This window comes from Eschrichtius robustus, chromosome 1 (assembly GCF_028021215.1).
Source record: "Eschrichtius robustus isolate mEscRob2 chromosome 1, mEscRob2.pri, whole genome shotgun sequence".
Lineage (NCBI taxonomy): Eukaryota > Metazoa > Chordata > Mammalia > Artiodactyla > Eschrichtiidae > Eschrichtius > Eschrichtius robustus.
Window position 1 is genome coordinate 83,143,862 of NC_090824.1, and position 19,967 is coordinate 83,163,828.

A 19,967-nucleotide genomic window follows, 5' to 3' on the forward strand; every position below is an offset into this window, starting at 1 on the left:
TATCAATAAGGTTTATAGAATAAGGTTTTAAAACCTGCTAAATGCCTTGCTCCCTCCTACTAGATCAGTTTTCTACTCTTTAGCTTGAGGGCAAAAGATGGGGAAAGGGTGGGGTGTGGTAGAAAAGTTGTGCTGAACCAAATGTTGACGAATAAAAGTCATCCTTTACCTTTCTCCTTCTTTCGTCCCTCTGTAAGGAAATATTTTTGAGGTGGTATAGAGACTGTGGCAGCATATCTCCATGGCAGGGATCTTCAAATTTATACATGCGTCTATGAGCTGTGAGAGTAAATTCCCATGCACAACATAATCAAGAGGCCAACCATCCAAATACTTTTAGTCCGTCCGTCCGTCCGTCCGTCCGTCCGTCCATCCATCCATCCATCCATCCATCCATCCATTTATTTATTTACTTATTTATTTATTTATTTATTTATTTGCCCCAAGATTCACTGCTCAGACTTTACTATAGGATCAACTAGATTTCAACCCGCATCGTGGGTACTGTTTTCACTTAAGTTATGTGGAAAGTTTTAAAGGGCTCTAGTGCATCTCCTTCTACCGAGACTACTAAAACGCTGTAGAATAACATTTAAATACTCATTTAGCACTGATGAACTCATTTGCCTCATTTTCTTAATCAAATATTTTAAAATTTAAAAACATATGCTCATTGTAAGAAGTCATAATTACAGGTATATAAAGAATTAAGCTTCTCTCTGTTTTTCCCCTTCATGCTCCCTTTCCCCAAAGAAACCAATATTATCAGTCTGGTTATTATGTGCTTACATCTTACTATCCTTAATCAAATATAATTAAATATATAAGCTCCTTGTCTCCACCACTATATTTTAGAAAAACAAGATCATATCCTACACATTACTTTTCACCTTGAATCAACAATATATTATGGCCATAACTTAAGTTCAGATTAGCCAGGCTAGTGAACTATCATAATGCTGGGAATAATGATTACTCATAATAACTTCAATTTAAAATCAGAATTAGAATTGTGCTGTATTCTGTCCATAATTATAGTCAATTCCATGTAGGCCTAACAGTTTTTGAAATAGAGTCGGTGCTCACAGATATCTGTTAGATTGAAGAGAAAAATAAAAGCACAAAGATGATTTAATGTTATAAATTTTTTCAAGATATTTGATGAGGTTTCTGAGAAAAAGCAAAATAAAATGAAAGACCAAGAATGGTCCATGAAATTATGATGTCTTTAAAAGTTACAACCAGGGGCTTCCCGGGTGGTGCAGTGGTTAAGAATCTGCCTGCCAATGCAGGGGACATGGGTTCGAGCCCTGGTCTGGGAAGATCCCACATACCACAGAGCGGCTAGGCCCGTGAGCCACAACTACTGAGCCTGCGCGTCTGGAGCCTGTGCTCCACAATGGGAGAGGCCGCGACAGTGAGAGGCCCGCGCACCGAGATGAAGAGTGGCCCCTGCTCGCCGGGACTGGAGAAAGCCCTCGCACAGAAATGAGGACCCAACACAGCCATAAATAAATAAATAAATAAATTTATAAAAGTTACAACCAGTAGGAATATGAGCTTTTATAATTATATAAAATATATAATTGTCCCATGGGTTATTTCAACAAAAAACAAAAGCACTAAGTGATAGTGGGGTACGTTAGTAAAATTGGGGCTAAATTTCCGTGAACCTTGTCTCTCTAAAAATGCAATGGCTTTGCCAATAATTAATTTGAAATATTATTTCTCATAAAGCTGTTTGAAAAATCTAGAACAACTACATAAGGAAGAGCTTCTGAATTGTTAAAAGTCTTTATTCTTCTGTTAAAGGTTATGCATTTTAATATGATCTGTTGGCTGATTTATGTAAAGCTTTGTATTTTTCATTTTCTCAAGCCTGTCAGAGTAGAGATGTATGGTTCATTTTAGCATCAAGTTTGCCATAAGCAATAAAGTCAGAGCCCCCAAAAGAAATTTTAATATAGTTCCCCATTTTTAACCTGGAGCTTTTCATTATTCAGTTATTTTATTTAGGATCCCATGTTTAGTTGATATAATTTTTACACTCACATAAATAAATAGTTTAACTTAAAGGTAACATTTAAATAGGTTAATTATTCAATAGAAAAGTTTAAGGGTCATTATATATAAAGTGCAAATCTTAGTGATAACTTAAATTTTACACTAACAACCTCTCTCTAAAGGCTGTATTTTATGTTCCAGTTTGCTTGGAGCATTTTTCTCTAACAGGATAAAAGAAAAATGGTATGCACCATGAAATGGAAGCACGTCTATAAAATTCTGTAAGAAGAAAAAATGAAGTATGAAAATAACAATCAGTTAAATTAAAAAATTCTTATTGCAGAACTAGTTGCTGTTGTAGGGGGTATGAAGATGAAAAAAGCAGAGTCCTTAAGAGATTTACAATCTAGTAGAAATAATAAGTCCTTAAACAACTATAACATAGGCTGCTTAAATTAATGGTCACAAGAAAGGAACAAACAAAGTATTAGGGCAGTTCATCTGGTGTGACTAAGTGTATAAGAGTATTTGAATTCAGTCATACATCATGGACAGGATGTAAACAGTTACAAAAGACAGATAGAATAAGCAAAGGCAAGGGAGGAGAGAAGCAGAAGGCATGGTAAGGGACTTCTCCAATGGTTCTGTATTACAAGAGCAAAGGTACATGTGGGGGAGTCCTGGGAGAAAGACTGAAAAAGGATGTTATGGCAACATGTCATAGCTAAACATCTTATTTACTGAGAAAACAATGTAGTGCCATTACGGATTTTTGTGCAGAGAAACAAAAACTAGAAAGAAAAATCTAATATGGCAATGAAGTAGAATATGGGGAGAATAAAAGCAAGGAGTCCACTTAAAGAAGTTCTACCTTGTCCAAGAGTTTGGGCCAGATACAACTTTAACTAGAGAGATGGGCACGGAGATGGAATAGTGTGCAACAGGCGTCTCCAAACCCTGGGCCACGGACCAGCACTGGTCCGTGGCCTGTTAGGAACTGGGCCACACAGTAGGAGGTGAGCGGTGTGCGAGTGAGTTAAGCTTCGTCTGGCTCTCCCCATTGCTTCCCATCGCTCGCATCACTGCCTGAACCATCTCCCACACCCCCAACTGTGGAAAAATTGTCTTCCACGAAAATGGCCCCTGGTGCCAAAAAGGTTGGGGGCCGCTGGTGTACAAGACATTAAAACTAACTTATAAAGGATTAGATAACCAACTGAATGTTCATGGTAAAGAAGAGATGATTTGTTTTTTCTGTGCCTGAGTTACTGGGGGGAAAAGAGTCGTGTTAAATAACAAAAAACAAGGAAAAGGTGCACTTGGAGGGGAAAATGATTTCAAAGTTTGTACATAATGAGCTTGATACTCATTGGCAGTCATGTCCAGCAGCCAGTCAGAAATAAGGATGTAGAGTTAAGGGGAAAAAAAAGATAGTAGTAGAAAGTCCAGAAAGAGAGTGCTTGAGAATTATCTGCATAGAGCTAAAAAGTAAACTTGTGGGAAAAGACAGAGTCTTTGTCAGAGAAAATACTGACAAAGACTAAAATGGAGCCATAAAAAGAACTTGAGGCACATATATATATATATATATATATATATATGTATATATGTTGAAGGTAAGAAGCAAAGAAGCTATTGAAGAAGACAGAAGAAATCTTGAGAGAGTGGAAGGAAAGTCAGAATAGTACAATGACATATACACATTATAGGAAAAAATTTCAAGGAGATGGTAGTCAATATTATCAGGGAAAATGGTTAACAATTATGAAGACAGAAAAGACCAACATCCAAGTAATTGAGGTCAAGCTAGATTGCAAATGTGTTATAAAGTGAATAGAAACTAAAGGAATTTAGGGAACAGATACGGATTTTCAGAGTGGTATTCAAAGTATACATTTGAGGTCTCACTATTATTTGGGGTAGAGTGTTAATTAATTTGTTAATATGAATTTAAAATAACAATGTGAATTTGATAAAACACGTGGAAGAATATCTGTCATTTTTGCCCTCTAGCATTTATTCATCTTTCTTTTGTTAATTATACTTTGTTTTCCCTCTATAGAATCCCCTTCTCTACTACCTGGGTGGGCTCAGGAGTAAAGCTGGTGACTTGGCCAATGCTTTACCCAATCCATTGAGATGTAGTAAAATTTCTGGGAAAGGAACTCTTACTTATTTCTTTCCTGATTCACCCTAAGAATGCCATCTCAAAGCCTGATATTAAAAAAAAAAAAAAAAGAAAAAGTCCTAAAGGAGGCAACATTTAACTGATTAAGTTAGAACGATGAACATTAAAAAGGATGTCTAAGCACATATACATAAACATATATACATAAAACTCTGATGAAAGAAATCAAAGAAGAATGAAATAAATAGATATTACATGATCTTGGATAGTAGGATTCAATATTGTTAAGACGTCAGTTCTTTCCAACTTGATCTGTAGATTCAATGTGGTCCCATTCAAAATCTTAGCAAGTTATTTTGTGGATATCAAAAAACTGACTCTAATGTTTATATGGAAAGGTAAAAGACCTAGAATAGTCAACACAGTATTGAAGGAGAAGAACAAAGTCAGAATCCGACATTATCTGACTTGAAGACATACTATAAAGCTACAGTAATTAAGACTTTGCGGTACTGGCAATACAATAGGCAAACAAATCAATGGAACAGAATAGAGAGCTCAAAAATAGGTTCACACAAATACAGTCAACTGATCTTTGACAAAGGAGCAAGGCAATATAATGGAGAAAATATAGTCTTTTCAACAAATGGTGCTAAAACCATTAGATAGCCACACATAAAAAAAATGAATGCAGACGCAAACCTTATACCCCTTCACAAAAATTAAGTCAAAATGGATAACAGACCCAATTGTAAAATGCAAAGCCATAAAAATCCTAGAAGATAAAATAGGAGAAAACCTAGATGACCTTGGGTTTGGTGATGACTTTTAGATACAACACCAAAGGCATGATGCAGGAAAAAAATAATTAATAAGCTGGGCTTCATTAAAATTAAAAACTTCTGCTCTGTGAAAGACACTGGCAAAAGAATGAGTAGACAAGCCATAGACTCGGAGAAAATATTTGCAAAAGACATAGCTGATAAAGAACTATTTCCAAAATACATAGAAAACTGTTAAAACCCAATAATAAAAAACAGAGAGTTCGAATAAAAAATTGGCAAAAGATCTAAACATACATCTCACCAAATATGATACAGAGATAGCAAATAAATACATGAAAAGATGTTCCATGTCATACATCGTGAGGCAAATGCAAATTAAAACAGCAATGAGGGGACTTCCCTGGTGGTCCAGTGGTTAAGACTCCACACTCCCAACGCAGGGGGCCGGGTCTGACCCCTGGTCAGGGAACTAGATCCCACATGCCGCAACTAAGAGCTCACATGCCACAACCCAAGATCCTGCGCACCGCAACTAAAAGATCCCACAGGCGGCAACAAAGATCCTGAGTGCCAAATAAATAAATAAACATTAAAAAAATAAAATAAAACAGCAATGAGATACCATTACACACCTATTAGAATGATGAAAGTCCGAAACACTGACAACACCAAAAGCTGACAAGGATGTGGAGCAACAGGAACTCTCATTCACTGCTGGTGGGAATGCAAAATAGTACAGTCACTTCGGAAGACAGTTTGGTGGTTTCTTGTAAAATTAAATATACTCTTACCATATAATCCAGCAATCACGCTCCTTGGTATTTACCCAATAGAGTTGAAAACTTAAGTCCACACAAAAACTTGCACATGGATGTTTTACAAAAGCTTTATTCACAATTGCCAGAACTTCAAGCAACCAAGATGTCCTTCAATAGGTGAAAGGATAAATATTATTATGGTATGTCCAGACAATGGAATATTATTAAGCATTTAAAAACTTACGAAAAGACATGCAGGAACCTTGAATGCATATTGCTAAGTCAAAGAAGCCAATCTAAAAATGGCACATACCATATTATTCTAACTATATGACGTTCTGGAAAAGGCAAAACTATGGAGATAATAAAAAGATCAGTGGTTGCGTGCAGGGGTTGGAGGTAGTAAGTGATGAAAGGTGGAGCATGGAGGATTTTTAGGGCAGTGAAAATATTCTGTATGATAACATAATGATGGATACATGTCATCTATAGAATGTACAATGCCAAGAGTGAACTGTAATTTAAACTATGAACTTTGAGTGATTACGATGTGCACTGTAGGTTCATTACTTGTAACAAATGTACCCCTCTGGGGAGGAATGTTGATAATGAGGAAGACTATGCATATGTGGGGGTAAGGGGTAAATGGGAAATTTCTGTACTTGCCCTCCAATTTTTCTGTGAACCTAAAACTGCTCTGAAAAATTGTCTTAATTAAAGAAAAAAAAGAAAAAAAAAAAAGAAATGAGCTGTTAAGCCATGAAAAGACACAATGGAATCCAAATGCATATTAGTGAGTGAAAGAAGCCAATCTGAAATGGCAACATACTAAATGATTCCAACTACATGATACTGTGGAAAAGGTAAAACTATGGCAAGAGTAAACACATCAGAGGTTACCAGGGGTTAGAGGAAAAGGAAGGATGAATAGGCAGAGCTATTCTGTATTATACTATAATGGTGGATGCAAGTCATTATGCATTTGTCCAAACCCATAGAACGTACAACACCAAGAGTGACTCATCATGTAACTACGGTCTTCGGGTAATAATGATGTGTCCGTGTAAATTCCTTGACTGTAACAAATGTACTGTTGTGGTGTGGGATGTTGACAGCTGGCGGGGCTGTGCATGTGTGGGAACTCTCTCTCTGTACCTTCCGCTCAATTTTGCTGCAAACTCTAAAAGTAGTCTGAAGCCAGCATAGGTAATACCGAAAAACTGCATTTTTTAATCAGTTATAAAACAACCGTAAGAGTTAACGGTATTCTTCTTGATTGTCCAATAATGTTGAAACAATGAATATATTCAAAACAAAAATGGTGACGCCCAGTAGAATAAACTTGATTGGCTAAATACAGTGATTGCCTTTTCATCCTCATTTTCAAATGCCTTTGCATTAGGATACTATAGGCAGAGATGAAAGCAGGAACAAGAAAGAGGAAAATAAACCAGTGTGATGAAAGCGAAGAAATGTTACAGAAATGAGGATTTCAGATGAAGTAAAAGGGGAAAAAAGAAGGTACCAATCACAGAGATCATGGATTGGATGTTAACCAATTAATCAATGGTTCTATCAACTTCTGATAAAGATAAATATTTCTAGGGATAAAAAAATGTAATGAAAAAAGTGGGACATTATAATTGAGAAAATGCTATGTGATTTTTAAAATATAAAAATACCAGCTTAGTAACAAAAATGCTTTTCAAGAGTTATGTATATAATTAGATGTTCTGCAGTTGTCAGGTACTGGGGACACCTAAGGAAAAAAAAAAAAGGAAATGCACCATATTTATTCAGTGTCAGTGAGTACTGCACCTTAAAAGAAGTAACATTCTTTTCTGCAAGAGGGCAAATGGACAGAGAAGACCAAAGCAATACCAAAATAGTGTGAATACTGAGCTATTTAGGTAGAGGTGAACATATAATGGCTAATGTATTTAAACCAGAATTTGGTGGGTTTGATTTTTTTGTGTGTGCCCATGGCAGCAAAAGCAGCAGAGACCTAGAAGTAAGAGGCTCCTTTCAGTGGGTCTGAAAGATGTCTGGATAGTTTAGCTTCATTCTCTTGAGGTTTACCAGTTTTTTGGTAAAAGGTCACCAATAGTCATCTTTCAGCCCAATTCAATCATCTCTTTTCAACCCTGTCTTTTCTAGTTTTTCTAGAGAAATGGCACCAAATATTATTCTCTACTTTTGGAAACTCTTGCTGATTGAGAGATTACTGGGGTTCCCATTTTTCTCCTTCCTTTGCCAATCATTGATTCTCTTGGTTCTTCAGATCCTCTATCACATATATGACTGTGGGTGTGCCTCAAGACTTGATGACAGAACACGAAAGATGCAGACTTCTTCCAATCATCTCCTCAAGGAGCAGAGCTTTTAATCACAGGGTCTAATCTAGACCTTAACTATTCCACAAAACATTTTAAAATTGACTTCTGCTGTATTTTGACAGTCAATGTATTTAAAATAAAACTATCACACTTTTTGCTTCATTTTCCATCTTTCATTTGTACGTCTGTTCCCCTGTATATTTTTGGAAAAGCTTTAATTTCTCCCTTTCCTCTCCTCTTAAACTTTGTATAATGAAGATCCAATTTATCCTCAAACCTTTCCCCTAAGGCTGATGCTCAATAACCTAATTCTTAATTTTCTAGCTGATTTAATATTTGGTTATACACCGTCCTGTCTTCTCCTTGATTAATGTATATATGATTCCCTTTTCAAATGAACTGCAAACTCTTCAGAAATGTAATATCTTTTATATAATATAGAGCTCTTAAAACTATAAACATTTGCAGAATTCTTACTGAGGATTTGAAAAAAATCACTTTTTACCCTTTCATTTGTTGTTATAGAATTACATCTATAGAGACAACGCACATATCTCAATTTTCTCTTCAAATCACTGTGAATCTTAGATTTACTTGCCTTGTCCTCCAAGTGCAATTCTAAAAAGCGTAGGTAAGCCACAGGTGCAAATGCATCAGCTGAATGTGTGACTACTTCTGATGAATCCCTGAAATAAAAAAATTTTATAATACATTTATCTACTATGCAAAATCTGTTTTGTGGCAAGTTACTCTTACTAGTGACTAGAAAAGACCAAAAATCCTCATTTATTTCCACTAGTATGCTATTGTATACATATTTACTATATAATTAGTGATTAACATCTACTTTTAATAATCCAATATTTAATTGGGGAAAAGATTGAGAATACTAAACTTTCAAAACTAAGTAAAGACCTTTTCATCTTTATGAGGACACACAGTTCAACTTTCAGGTTCACTCAAAGCTCTCCGAACAGTTTTACAACTTGAAACTTCTATTCAATTTCATTTTCACAAATTTGGTTGGTATGGGCTACCATTAAACAGTAGTGCTTTATCTTCATTATTCTTTTCATTTTCAAGAGGTAATTCATCCAGTGTTTCACACAAAATCTCAATTATCCTTCACAAAGGCAGTACTGGTGATGGTTTTAAGCTCTCGATGAACTCTTCACACTGCAATATCATTGTTATTAAAATTGATTGTCTGACATAGTAATTACCACATTCAGGTAAAATAGTATGAACTGCTTGCTGGCACCATATGGATACATGTAAATTAACTCAACTTTTATCAAAGATACCCTGTAAAGCACATATGAATAACTAAGATTATGTGTGAAGTTCTAATAACTAATTATCTTTTATTGTTGTTTATTAAGAAAGCAATAGTGTTTTTGCATTTTAACTCAAATTCTAAAGGCAGAAATTTCTCATATCTCTTTAATGCCTTAGGAACTAGTTCCAATGTTTATATTAGTACACTGTTAGCACTTTAACCATTGTTGTTCAGCAAAATAAATTCTTACTTTGATTCTTTTCCACTAATGTAAAATATTTTTGAATTAACTTTTGTAATGCAAAGTTACTTAGCGACAATAGAAGAAATCTCAAAAGACTAGGATCCGATATATTAAATTTTCATAAGCAAAATCTGTTTACTTTTCACTTGAAAGATCAGAGATAGAGAAAAAACAGTTTGATGGTTAAAAAAAAAAAAAAATCAACTACCATTCATGAACCGTTAGTATCAAATACGTATCTTGTTAGTGCTTTAAAAAATTACATTAAAACAGGCTTCTATGACTTTAAAAGAAAAATATTATAATAGAAATAAAATCATTAGAGTCGGGATCATGAAAGAAAGTAATAACCTGCCTTCACAGACTACCTAACCGAAAGATGCTTCAATGTATAATGAGCAAGAGGAGAAAGAGAAAGAAAAGAGGAGACCCTCTTGCTTTCTACCACCTGTCTCTCTGCCTTGTTAACTCTAGTCTAGTTGTCTTGTCTATTTACTCCAGAGTTGTCTGTTCTGGTCCTATCTTGGCTCCTCAATAGATTCAAATTCTAGTTCCTGTGTCTGACCTCATTCTTACATTAAATTTCAATCTCTATGTTCCCAATCCCAGCTTTGGAAACTGACCCTGAGCCTGAATTATGCCTGATGTAGGCGGCTTGGTCTTGATATCCCTGACAATGGGTACACCAAAACCATGATTAACCTGAACCAGTGATGTGTCAGTGGAAAGGGTTTCAGGCCCTCCTTTCTCTTGACAGTTATTCCCACTAGAAACAGAAGATTGACAGCAAATAGCTCACTTAATTGATACAATTATTGCATTCTGAATCAAGATTGTTATCCAGAGAAAATATATAACATTCTGAACACTAAATGAAGAGGAATATGGTTTTTATGGATTCTATTAAATCCATAATCTCTAATTGACTAATGTCATTTCACTCAGTTATACAAAGCTAGAATCAACTGGGAGACAGATAGTAGATTCAAATCAATGGCTTTTAGCTTCAAACAGAATAATGCCACTACTGCTCTGCTTTTCTTTCATGAACTATCACCTGAAACTCAACTTTCAAGGGTCTCCGGTTTCTGTCTGCTTCATGGATTTCTCTGAAACCTAGAGCAGAATCTGCTGGAATACCCTCAGAGAGACCCAGAAAATTAAGAACAACTCTACCACAGCAAAAATGCTTTCCAGTTGGCTACCCTCCTCCTCTTTCCCTATTAATACAAGTAATCAGTGCAGCCCCTTCCTCTTACACAACTGAGGTTTCTCGGTAGGCAAGAGCTAGATCCCATGCTCCCTTTCACTGCTGTGTTAGGCTTATCCCTAGTTATGACTTCAAAAGGGCAGCTAGCTGAGTCAGGTCTGAGTCTCTCTTCCCTGACTACAGGCTCTCTCTCGAGTTAAGAGATCAGGCCCTAACCCTCTCACTTCAAAACCCTGATATTTTCTCTTGAGGCTCAGCCATGGTCTTGGTTCCTACTTCCCCTCTGAAAAGACAACTGCACGCAGATATTCCCCGTGGGCTCACACTTATCCTCACAAGACATTTCCAACGTCATTTCTGTGAAGGCTTGCCTGACATCTTCAGACAGTGCTAGTTTTCTGCTTTATGTGCTTTGGTAATGCATTTACAGACCTTTCATAACACATCCACTGTATTATAATTATGTGTCTGTGTGCTTGTCTTCCTTCTTAGAGAGGGACCAGGTTTTGTTCATCTTTGTCTGCCTGTCTCCCCACACTCCACCTCTGGCTCAGTGCAGAATACACTGCCTTATTTTCAATCATTTGTTGAATAAGCAAATAACTGTATAGTTTAACTTTGTTAAGTATCTTCACATTTACACAGTAACTATTGACACTATCAAAAACCCACACTGATTTTTCAATTACCTATCTTCACGCAAATATGTACATTTTCATACAGGCATACTGCATATATATGGATACATGAACATAAGCATATATGTATACCAATAACAATATATAGTTATCTCTAGCATAATAAAAATAATTATATAAATTTAAATACAAGGAAAATGGTTCATAAATTCTAATAAATTCCTAAGTGATACAGAATAGAAATGAGAAGGCAGATAAGGAAAGTACTTGATTCATCCTCACGGCTAAATGCCATATTACGATGCTCTGGGCTGAGTTCTGTCTTGAATAGGTCGAAACTAGGAGTAAGTGGGGAAGATGAGTGCATCGTGTTTTAATCATAGAATTTAGTTCTCCTTTTCATCCCTCCTTCCTTCCCATTGTTTCTTCTATCCATCCATCCATCCCATACACAGCAACTCTGTAGCAGTAGTATATTAATATTGACAATTCAAATGGAAATATGGGGTTGTATCAAAGATTGACATTAAAATTGTGTTCATTAACAGTGAGAAGAAAATTATCACCTTCATTAACACATTGGGATTTTAGTTCCTACTTTTTTTTTTTCAAAATACTGGCTATATTCCCCGTGTTTTCGTTCTTACTTTTGATATGCGTACACATATATTTCAGAGTAAGAAATAATAAGAAAGTAGGTTTTTTTTTTTTAACTTATTTATTTTAGGCTGCGTTGGGTCTTCATTGCTGAACGCGGGCTTCTCTCTAGTTGCGGCGAGCGGAGGCCACTCTTTGTTGTGGTGCGCGAGCTTCTCACTGCGGTGACTTCTCTTGTTGCAGAGCATAGGCTCTAGGTGCGCAGGCTCAGTAGTCGTGGCTCACGGGCTCTAGAGCGCAGGCTCAGCAGTTGTGGCTCACGGGCTTAGTTGCTCCGCGGCATGTGGGATCTTCCTAGACCAGGGCTTGAACCCGTGTACCACGCATTGGCAGGTGGATTCTTAACCACTGCGCCACCAGGGATGCCGAGAAAGTAGGTTTTTTATTTGAGGACCTACAATTGTCCTCTTTTCTTAAAGACTAGGCTGTAATTCCTTTTGTCAAGGCTCCTCAGGAAAAAACTCTCATTTTCTGATCTAAAAATTTGTATCTAGAGGTGAGTAGTCACATCCTAATTGATGTGAAAAGTAAATTGTAAAATGTTCTAGTCAAAAACTTAAAAAATTACTTCCACACAAAAACTGTTATACCAGTGCTTCCTACAAGATTTTAAAAATGTTAGTTGGAATTCGGGGCAAAATGTATCTTATAATAAACTTCTAGAACCACCCTAATTTGTCTAAATTATTTCATTACACAAGAGATTCTATCTGTGTTTTTGAAAAAAAAAACAAAAAACCACACACCCTAATTATAATCAAATCATTTTGCATGCAAAAGTTTATTTTTTCTCCTCATAGAGGTAGTCTCCTTTTTTGACATAAAATTTTGAATTAGACATTTAAAAGGGGATTCCTAATAATCAACTAGTTGTATGCTAATTGTGGAAGATCACTACTATGTCAAATATAACAGGAGAAATTATTAAGTTTGTCCCCCCAAATACATTCTAACTGACAGGATCCGGTATGATTAATAGTCAATTGTTAACAAGTAGTTACCAGGTCTAAACTTATGTTTTAATTGTGTCACATGGAAAACTATCTCTAAATAAAATAACTTTAATTTATATACAGTTTTAGAATGTGCAATGCATATTCATTCACATCATCACATTTAGTGCTTATCAGATAGGTATGATAAGGACATTTTCTATTTTAAAGAGAAGGAAAGATTTTGTATATAGCAGGTGACATTCTTTTTCCATTCAACTACTACAACCTCTAGTTATAACCTGAGAAAGGAACACATAAAAGTGAAATAGGGTATTTAAAACTAAACAATAAATGAAAAATTAATTCCACGATATTTAACATTTATCAGTGCCTACTACTGTGTGTTCTGAGAGTTCAGATATGAGGACAAGCACTGGAAGCAGTAACAACCAAAGCCTTTAAAAATGGAAGGATTTAGCAAAGTGGGGATAAATGGGAAGGCAATCTAGCGAAAAGAAGTCAAATAAGAAAGTTACGAAGCTGAGGTGAGGCAGAGCCTATGAAGAAAAAAATCAAAGAACATGCTTAAGCATCAGAATCAGATTAGTGATTAGCTGATAACTGAGTAAGAAAGAAATGTCAGTTCTTCCCCTTCTGTTCTCAAGGTACACACGCATATGTTAGCACTTACAGTATTGCTGATTTGCCTCTCCATTCTTACAGAAGAACTTTTACAGAGCAGGGTGGCAGCTTGCAGAGTTCCACCCACATAATTATCCTCAACAAATGATTATCCAGTTCAATTGAACAGCTCATTTTGGCACTAGAGGGTTCTAATACACCTTCCCTGACATCCTTCTCTTCAACAGCATGATTAACTCCCATCATGTCATTGTCTCAGTCAGGTTGAGGTTTCTCTATCTACACAATGATGAGGTGAAAGATTCATTTTTCAGGTCTAAAGTACTATGATAGATAAACCTTCTGGTTATGTAGTGTAAAGCAGTACATTTCTTATAATTCTATGTTGTCCATAAAGACTTCTGGGTGCTCCAGGACCTCAAGTTGTCTAATAAACAGGAAGAGTATTATTCTTTGGCCTTCTTTCTCTTATCGTGCTTTTTATTTTTTTCTAATTTGGTTAGTCTAATAAGTATATTGCAAGTTTCCTATTATACTATAATTTCACCCTAGCATGGAAATGTTTTTCTTGAAAAACCAAACAGTATTATTTCATAGAAGTAATACCTAAGGCACAGTTCATTCAATGAATTGTTTTGTGATCATTGAAGCCAGAAGAAATACCTCCCGTTTATGAACTTATTCTTCTGACTCTTATCCTCTACCATTTTGTGTCACAATTTTATGCAGATGTGTCTTCCTTCCACCCTTCTGGAGACAGGAACTATGTTTCAACATCAGTGGTGCCCAGTAGAATGCTTTAGACATAATAGGTACTTGATACATATTTGCCAAATATATTATTATTATGTTTGATGATTATTAATGGAAGAGAGGTTAGAAGAAATGAGAGAAGCAAGAGTGGGTGAATATTGCATAGGGTAATGAAAAGGTCATGGCTATGTTTCCCAAGATAAATGTAATTTTTAGAAAATTCACCTGGAGTTGTCTTAACTTCTTAGAACATTCTTTCCCTCATTATTAATATGTACAAAGAAGTCACCTTTCAGTGTTGAAAATATTAAAGCTGTCCATTTGATACAAGATTCTAGTCTTTCATCAAATGAGGTTTCTGAAATCAAGCATAATTCTGACAATCTTTTCAAGAAGCTGAAGAGCTTAGGAAAAGCAAATAAAGTGCTCTCTTAGCATATGAGAAGAGTGATATAAATTAGAGTATGGATAATAATGTTAACAAACTGAAGAAAGTTCCTATTTTTTGCTACACGAATTTTAACAATTTATGGCAAAGAAATCACACTATTCACCATAAAACAGAATTCATTTAAAAACAAAGTTCATATGTAAAAATAACCCCAAATAATTGAAGAGAAATGTTTAGTATTACCATTCTAAGTTATTAAAGCCAAGAAAAAGGAAAAAGAGAACGGAGTTAATGGAACCCACAGGCTACTGATGTGGCAGTTTATCAAATGTAGCTGTAATGAAAGATAAATAATACAGGCAATTCACACTTCATGAAAGGATGAAAGTGTCAGTGTGTAGGTACCAGTTTTACTGCAGGCCATAATCAGCAAGTAAATGAAAGTGCAATGTCTAAAAAGTTTATAGGCTTCTATGAAGGCCTCCTCTTGTCATGTATTGATTTAGGTATTCAGACGACTTCACTGGTATTAAACAAATTGAGTGTTTGTGAACTTGGAGGACATGTTCTATTTCTCTTAACAAAAGTTGCCTCCAGCTTAATGTTACGTTGCTTCCATCACTTAAATTTGAGGAAGGGGAAGAAAATGCTGAAATGATATCTTACACAATTATTTTCTTCTTAAATAGAGGGCAATCCAAAGTGAACGTTTCATACTCTCCACCTTCTCCACAAACATGGACTCCGTACTTCTCAGAAAGCTGAAAATAGGGAAAAAAAAGAAAAAGAAAAAGAAAGAAACAGGAATCTTAAAATTAGTTAGCAAAAATGCTCACTTAACTTATTTTGTCCTAAAAAATATCCATGCCAGAAACTTTAATTCCAAAATAGATTGTGAGCTACAGGAAAATAACTGTATACTTCTGCTTAAAATATGGGTTTAAACCCATATGAAAAATGTTATCATAAAGCATAGCATTTTTAATAATCACCAAACCCTTATAAAAAGATGTAAGGGACCAACATTTTTGTGTAGAATGAGAAAGCTTGAAGATTACTATAAAGTTTAGGAATGCCACTAGCTTTAGCTTCAAAGGGAGGCTAAGGAGGAAAGATACTAAGTAATTACGTAGTAAATGAGAATATATGCAGCCAAACTGTGCTTTTCCCTGCCCTTTGACCTATATGTAGAAGGGGAAAAAATGTTGTGTTTAGAGCATTTCTCAGAGACACAGAGAATGTAATCTAAGGCCTTTCCTCGGGCCTGGGCACACAAAGAAGTCATAAACATGGTTATTATGCTTAAGGTTATTATTAATAGTAAAGTTCCAAGTTCCAACGCTGCAGACAAGCCCTAGGAAAGTATAACTCCCAGAAAGGTTGGGATAGCTTATAATGTTGTCTGATTAAACCTGAAATTAAAACAAAAAAATAAGCAAAGAAACAAAAAAATTCCCCGTGCTTTGCACTGAATATAAGCTGTGTTATTTAAATGATCCTGATACTGAGAGTACAATCATCTCTTCTTTGGTTGGTACATGGCTGGAATCAGTGCTGGGGAGCACTCTCACTGGCTGTGCCACAGAATCTTTCTGCTCTTGTGCGGAGGCTTTATCACTATGATTCCATCTCTTTCATTCTGAATTTCATAGCTTTCCCTGCTTACAGTCTCTCCCAGCCCAAAGTCCTCACAGCCCAAAGGAAGAGCGACTCCACGGATGTTCTCTGTTACTGCCAGTGCTGGGACTGTGGCCTAAGTCTTCGGTTTTACCTGCATAGTTACACATTTATTTATTTGGTTATTTTTGTGGTTGTGCTACCATTCCAAATCCATTACATTTCAACTACTGACTACGTGTCCTTCGGGATTTAAAGCACACATCTATGAAAATTCTACTACTCCCTCTAAGGATCAATAGTAATGTGGATGACCTGTAAAGCCAAACAGCAAGAGAAGTGAAGGAAAGAAAATGGGGTGGCATTTTCTATAAGAACTCACAAGAGCAAAGTAGATAAATGAAGTAGGGAATCAGCAAGGCAGAATTACGGCAGCTGGTCCTTATGAGAGCAGATAACAGGAATACATTACCGTAGTAAACCAAATTAAATTCATGTCTGCTTTGCAATAAAAAATGTAGGAATAATAATGGGATGTGGATTTCAGGGGTGTTTCCTTGTTCTGTCAGCTGGTGCCCGACCCCTTCTGTACTGATCTCCCTTCACTGGTCTTCCCATTCTAGCAACTGTCTACCAAGTGAACCTTCTACTCTCACCTTTATGGACAGTCTTCTTACGTGGGAGTATACCTTAACAATCATTGGCTTCCTTTTATTAGAAAATGTTTCACTGAAGCTTTGCAAAATTTCAATAATCTACCACCAAAGAATAACTGGATTTTTAAAAATTAAAGTTGGCATGGCTGCTATCCTACTGATATCCTTCTATTAGTTCCTAGTAAAAATAATGCAAGCTGCTATGTTAATCCAACACAGTACTAGGAAATCTAAAATACGGACTCATCCAGTGATATTTCCAGTTCACGTAATATATCTCCATAATATTCATCCAATCAGTTCTTCAACAAATATTTATTGAACAGTGATTATTTGGCAGGCCTTGCTAGATGAAAAAGATCCAAAAGTAAACAAGACAATGTCCCTGGTCTCAGGAAGCTTCCTAAATATACTGCACCTTATATTGTAATACCACAATATGATGAAACAGTGATGTCACTTCTATGAATAATATGTGCAATCTCTTCTCCCCACTACTACTGGTTCACCAGCATGGACACAGATTCCAAGTCGAGAAATTTGGGTAAAGAGCCCAGTGGTTTTTATGGCTGATGAACCAAGAAGTAGTCTGTGAATCCTTAGGATGTCTTTTGCAGCCCCTCTAAACTCTACTAGCTTCAAGCTCTAGTAGATGCAAGTATTTAGAAAATTCGATCTTTATTGGCTGACTTCCAGCCAGTTCCAAGTCCCTTTGATGTCCTGAGAGGCCTCAAGAAGCAAAGTTTATGTTAGCCACTTTCTTTAAGCCACTTTCTTTATCTAAGACATAGCACCCTGTTAGAAATCAACATCCTGGTAGCACAAAAGCATGACGTATGCATGTGATAAAAAAAGGGTCAGTTTAGGTAAGTAGAGAATCCAGATGTGTACATTCCAGAGACATATTTGTGGTACACAACATTCAATTTACTCTTCTAAAACATGTAGGCCAGTGTTACTCATATCTACACTATTCACAGAAAGTAGCAACTTTATTCTAACATGTTTCAGGTCTGTGTTTGGGTTTCAACTCAAAATTAGCATTATTGTATGACAGCACTTAATCACTCCAAATACAGTTTTTGCAGTTCACTTTGATAAGTTTCTCTGTCAATTTCATTGTAATTGAAAATACTAAATAGGTAACAGTTTTTCTAAGGTTTAGTTTCTCGCTGAATTATCATGATTCTTTCCATAATTTAAGTACAAACGATAGCAATCTATATTGAAAAATAAAAAATATTTTTCATATTGCTATTTGACCATTAAGGTCTAATGTCCATTAATGATTAAAACATTGTTAAATAGTTTCAGTTAGTATGTAAAAAGTGGAAGTAGACAGTTGTTATCACTGTAACACCAAAAATATGCCAGATAGGCTACAAAACCATGCCTTTGTGTTTTACCTACAGAGATCCGAGAATGCAAAGAAGTCTGGATGAACTAACTTCAGGTCAGGGTAAGCCTTTCCTAGATGAGTGAAGATCCATGGTCACTCTCCTAATGGGGGAACAGACAGAGTAGAAGCAAACCTCCATAGATGAGGGACGTCTATCAGTGTACACAAAAAGCCAAACTCTTATGGCCATCTGTGGACCTCTGTGATGGATTATTAGAGTCCTGAGGAGACCCAGGGAGTGTGTACAGCCTGCCAGTTCTTTTTCACAGTCTTAACTAAGTGTACACGGTAGCTACACGCAGAGAGCTAGGGCCAGGGCAGAAAAGGGGAGAGAGGTCCCTTTGAGAACACCTGCCCATCAAGTCTTTTCTACTGAACTTTCACTGTACCAAGGACTGGTGACAGGGCAGGAAGACAGAGAGATTTCAGCCAAGACTTGGAAAGCCAGAGAGGAGGCAGGGACAGGCCAAGAGCAGTAAGCCCTTGAAAAGGCACAAAACACTGGTAGCAGGACTTTAAAGCAGGGGGACGGGGTAGGGGGGGAGAAGGAGAGAGAGATCTCTAGACTCACTGGAGCACAGATCACATGCCCTGATAAAGGGAGAGACCTTATCCTGCTTTCAAAACGTTTCAAACAAGTAGCAAACTGAAACAACTCAAACCAGACCCAGCTCAACTGGAGATTAGACTAAAGAGAATAAACATCACAAACTAGCTGTCAGACAGAGGAAGGGGTGTGACTTTTCCGGAGTGAATATTTACTTCAGTCTCTACTGTTCTTTTTATTCAATATCTACTATAATATATATAAAACAAATTAGATGAACAGTGAAAAAGTTAAAAATGTGACCTGTAATCAAGAGAAAAACAAACAAAACAGAAACAGACCCACACATTAACCAAATATTGAACCCAGTAGATAAGGACTTTAAACATAACTACTATAAATACATTAAAGATTTACTGGAAAAGATAGACAAAATTTACGAACAGAGAGTAATTTTAGCACAGTTGGAAAACTAGGGATAGACAGCTGTAGGTTCATATTCTAGCTCCAACACTTACTGAGTACTGGACCCAGGATGAATTGCTTAAGTTCTCTGAATTTCCATTTCCCTAGGTAATACCTGCCCTTTGGGGGATGTTGTATTAGAAGATAATAATACATCCAAAGCTTTTATTTAACCCAGTGCCTAGTGCACAGGAAGCAGTCGACATATGTTATCGTTTCTCTATTAATTTGCCATTCCCTTGGACCTTCTACTCTTTACCTATATACTCCCATCTTTGAGGACCATGACCCCTACTATATCTATTACCTCTACTGCAAATGGCTCTTGAAGCGAAAACCCTAGCCATCAACCCCTCTCCCATGTATTCGCTCCCCCCATAACAAACGTTTATTGAGTGTTTTACTTGGGAGCATTGTTGTCTTACTTCAACATGAATAAAACACAGTTCTTTATTTTTTCCTCAAAACCTTCTCTCCCTGCCCAATTTCTGTTCAATCAAGCTTAAAATACTGGAGTAGAACT

General features: G+C 36.3%; 1 protein-coding gene across 1 annotated transcript in view; it reads right to left on the reverse strand.

Annotated features, from left to right (window-relative positions):
* Positions 1–5,821: 5,821 nt before the first annotated feature.
* Positions 5,822–19,967, reverse strand: part of DPH6 (diphthamine biosynthesis 6) — a 176,090-nt gene continuing 161,944 nt past the window's right edge. Inside the window, exons 7-9 of the mRNA XM_068548892.1 lie at positions 15,427–15,521; positions 8,610–8,697; positions 5,822–7,434 (exon numbers count right to left, since the gene is read on the reverse strand). Of these exons, the coding sequence (XP_068404993.1) occupies positions 7,381–7,434; positions 8,610–8,697; positions 15,427–15,521 (237 nt within the window). The 3' untranslated portion in view covers positions 5,822–7,380. The remainder of the gene's footprint in view (positions 7,435–8,609; positions 8,698–15,426; positions 15,522–19,967) is intronic.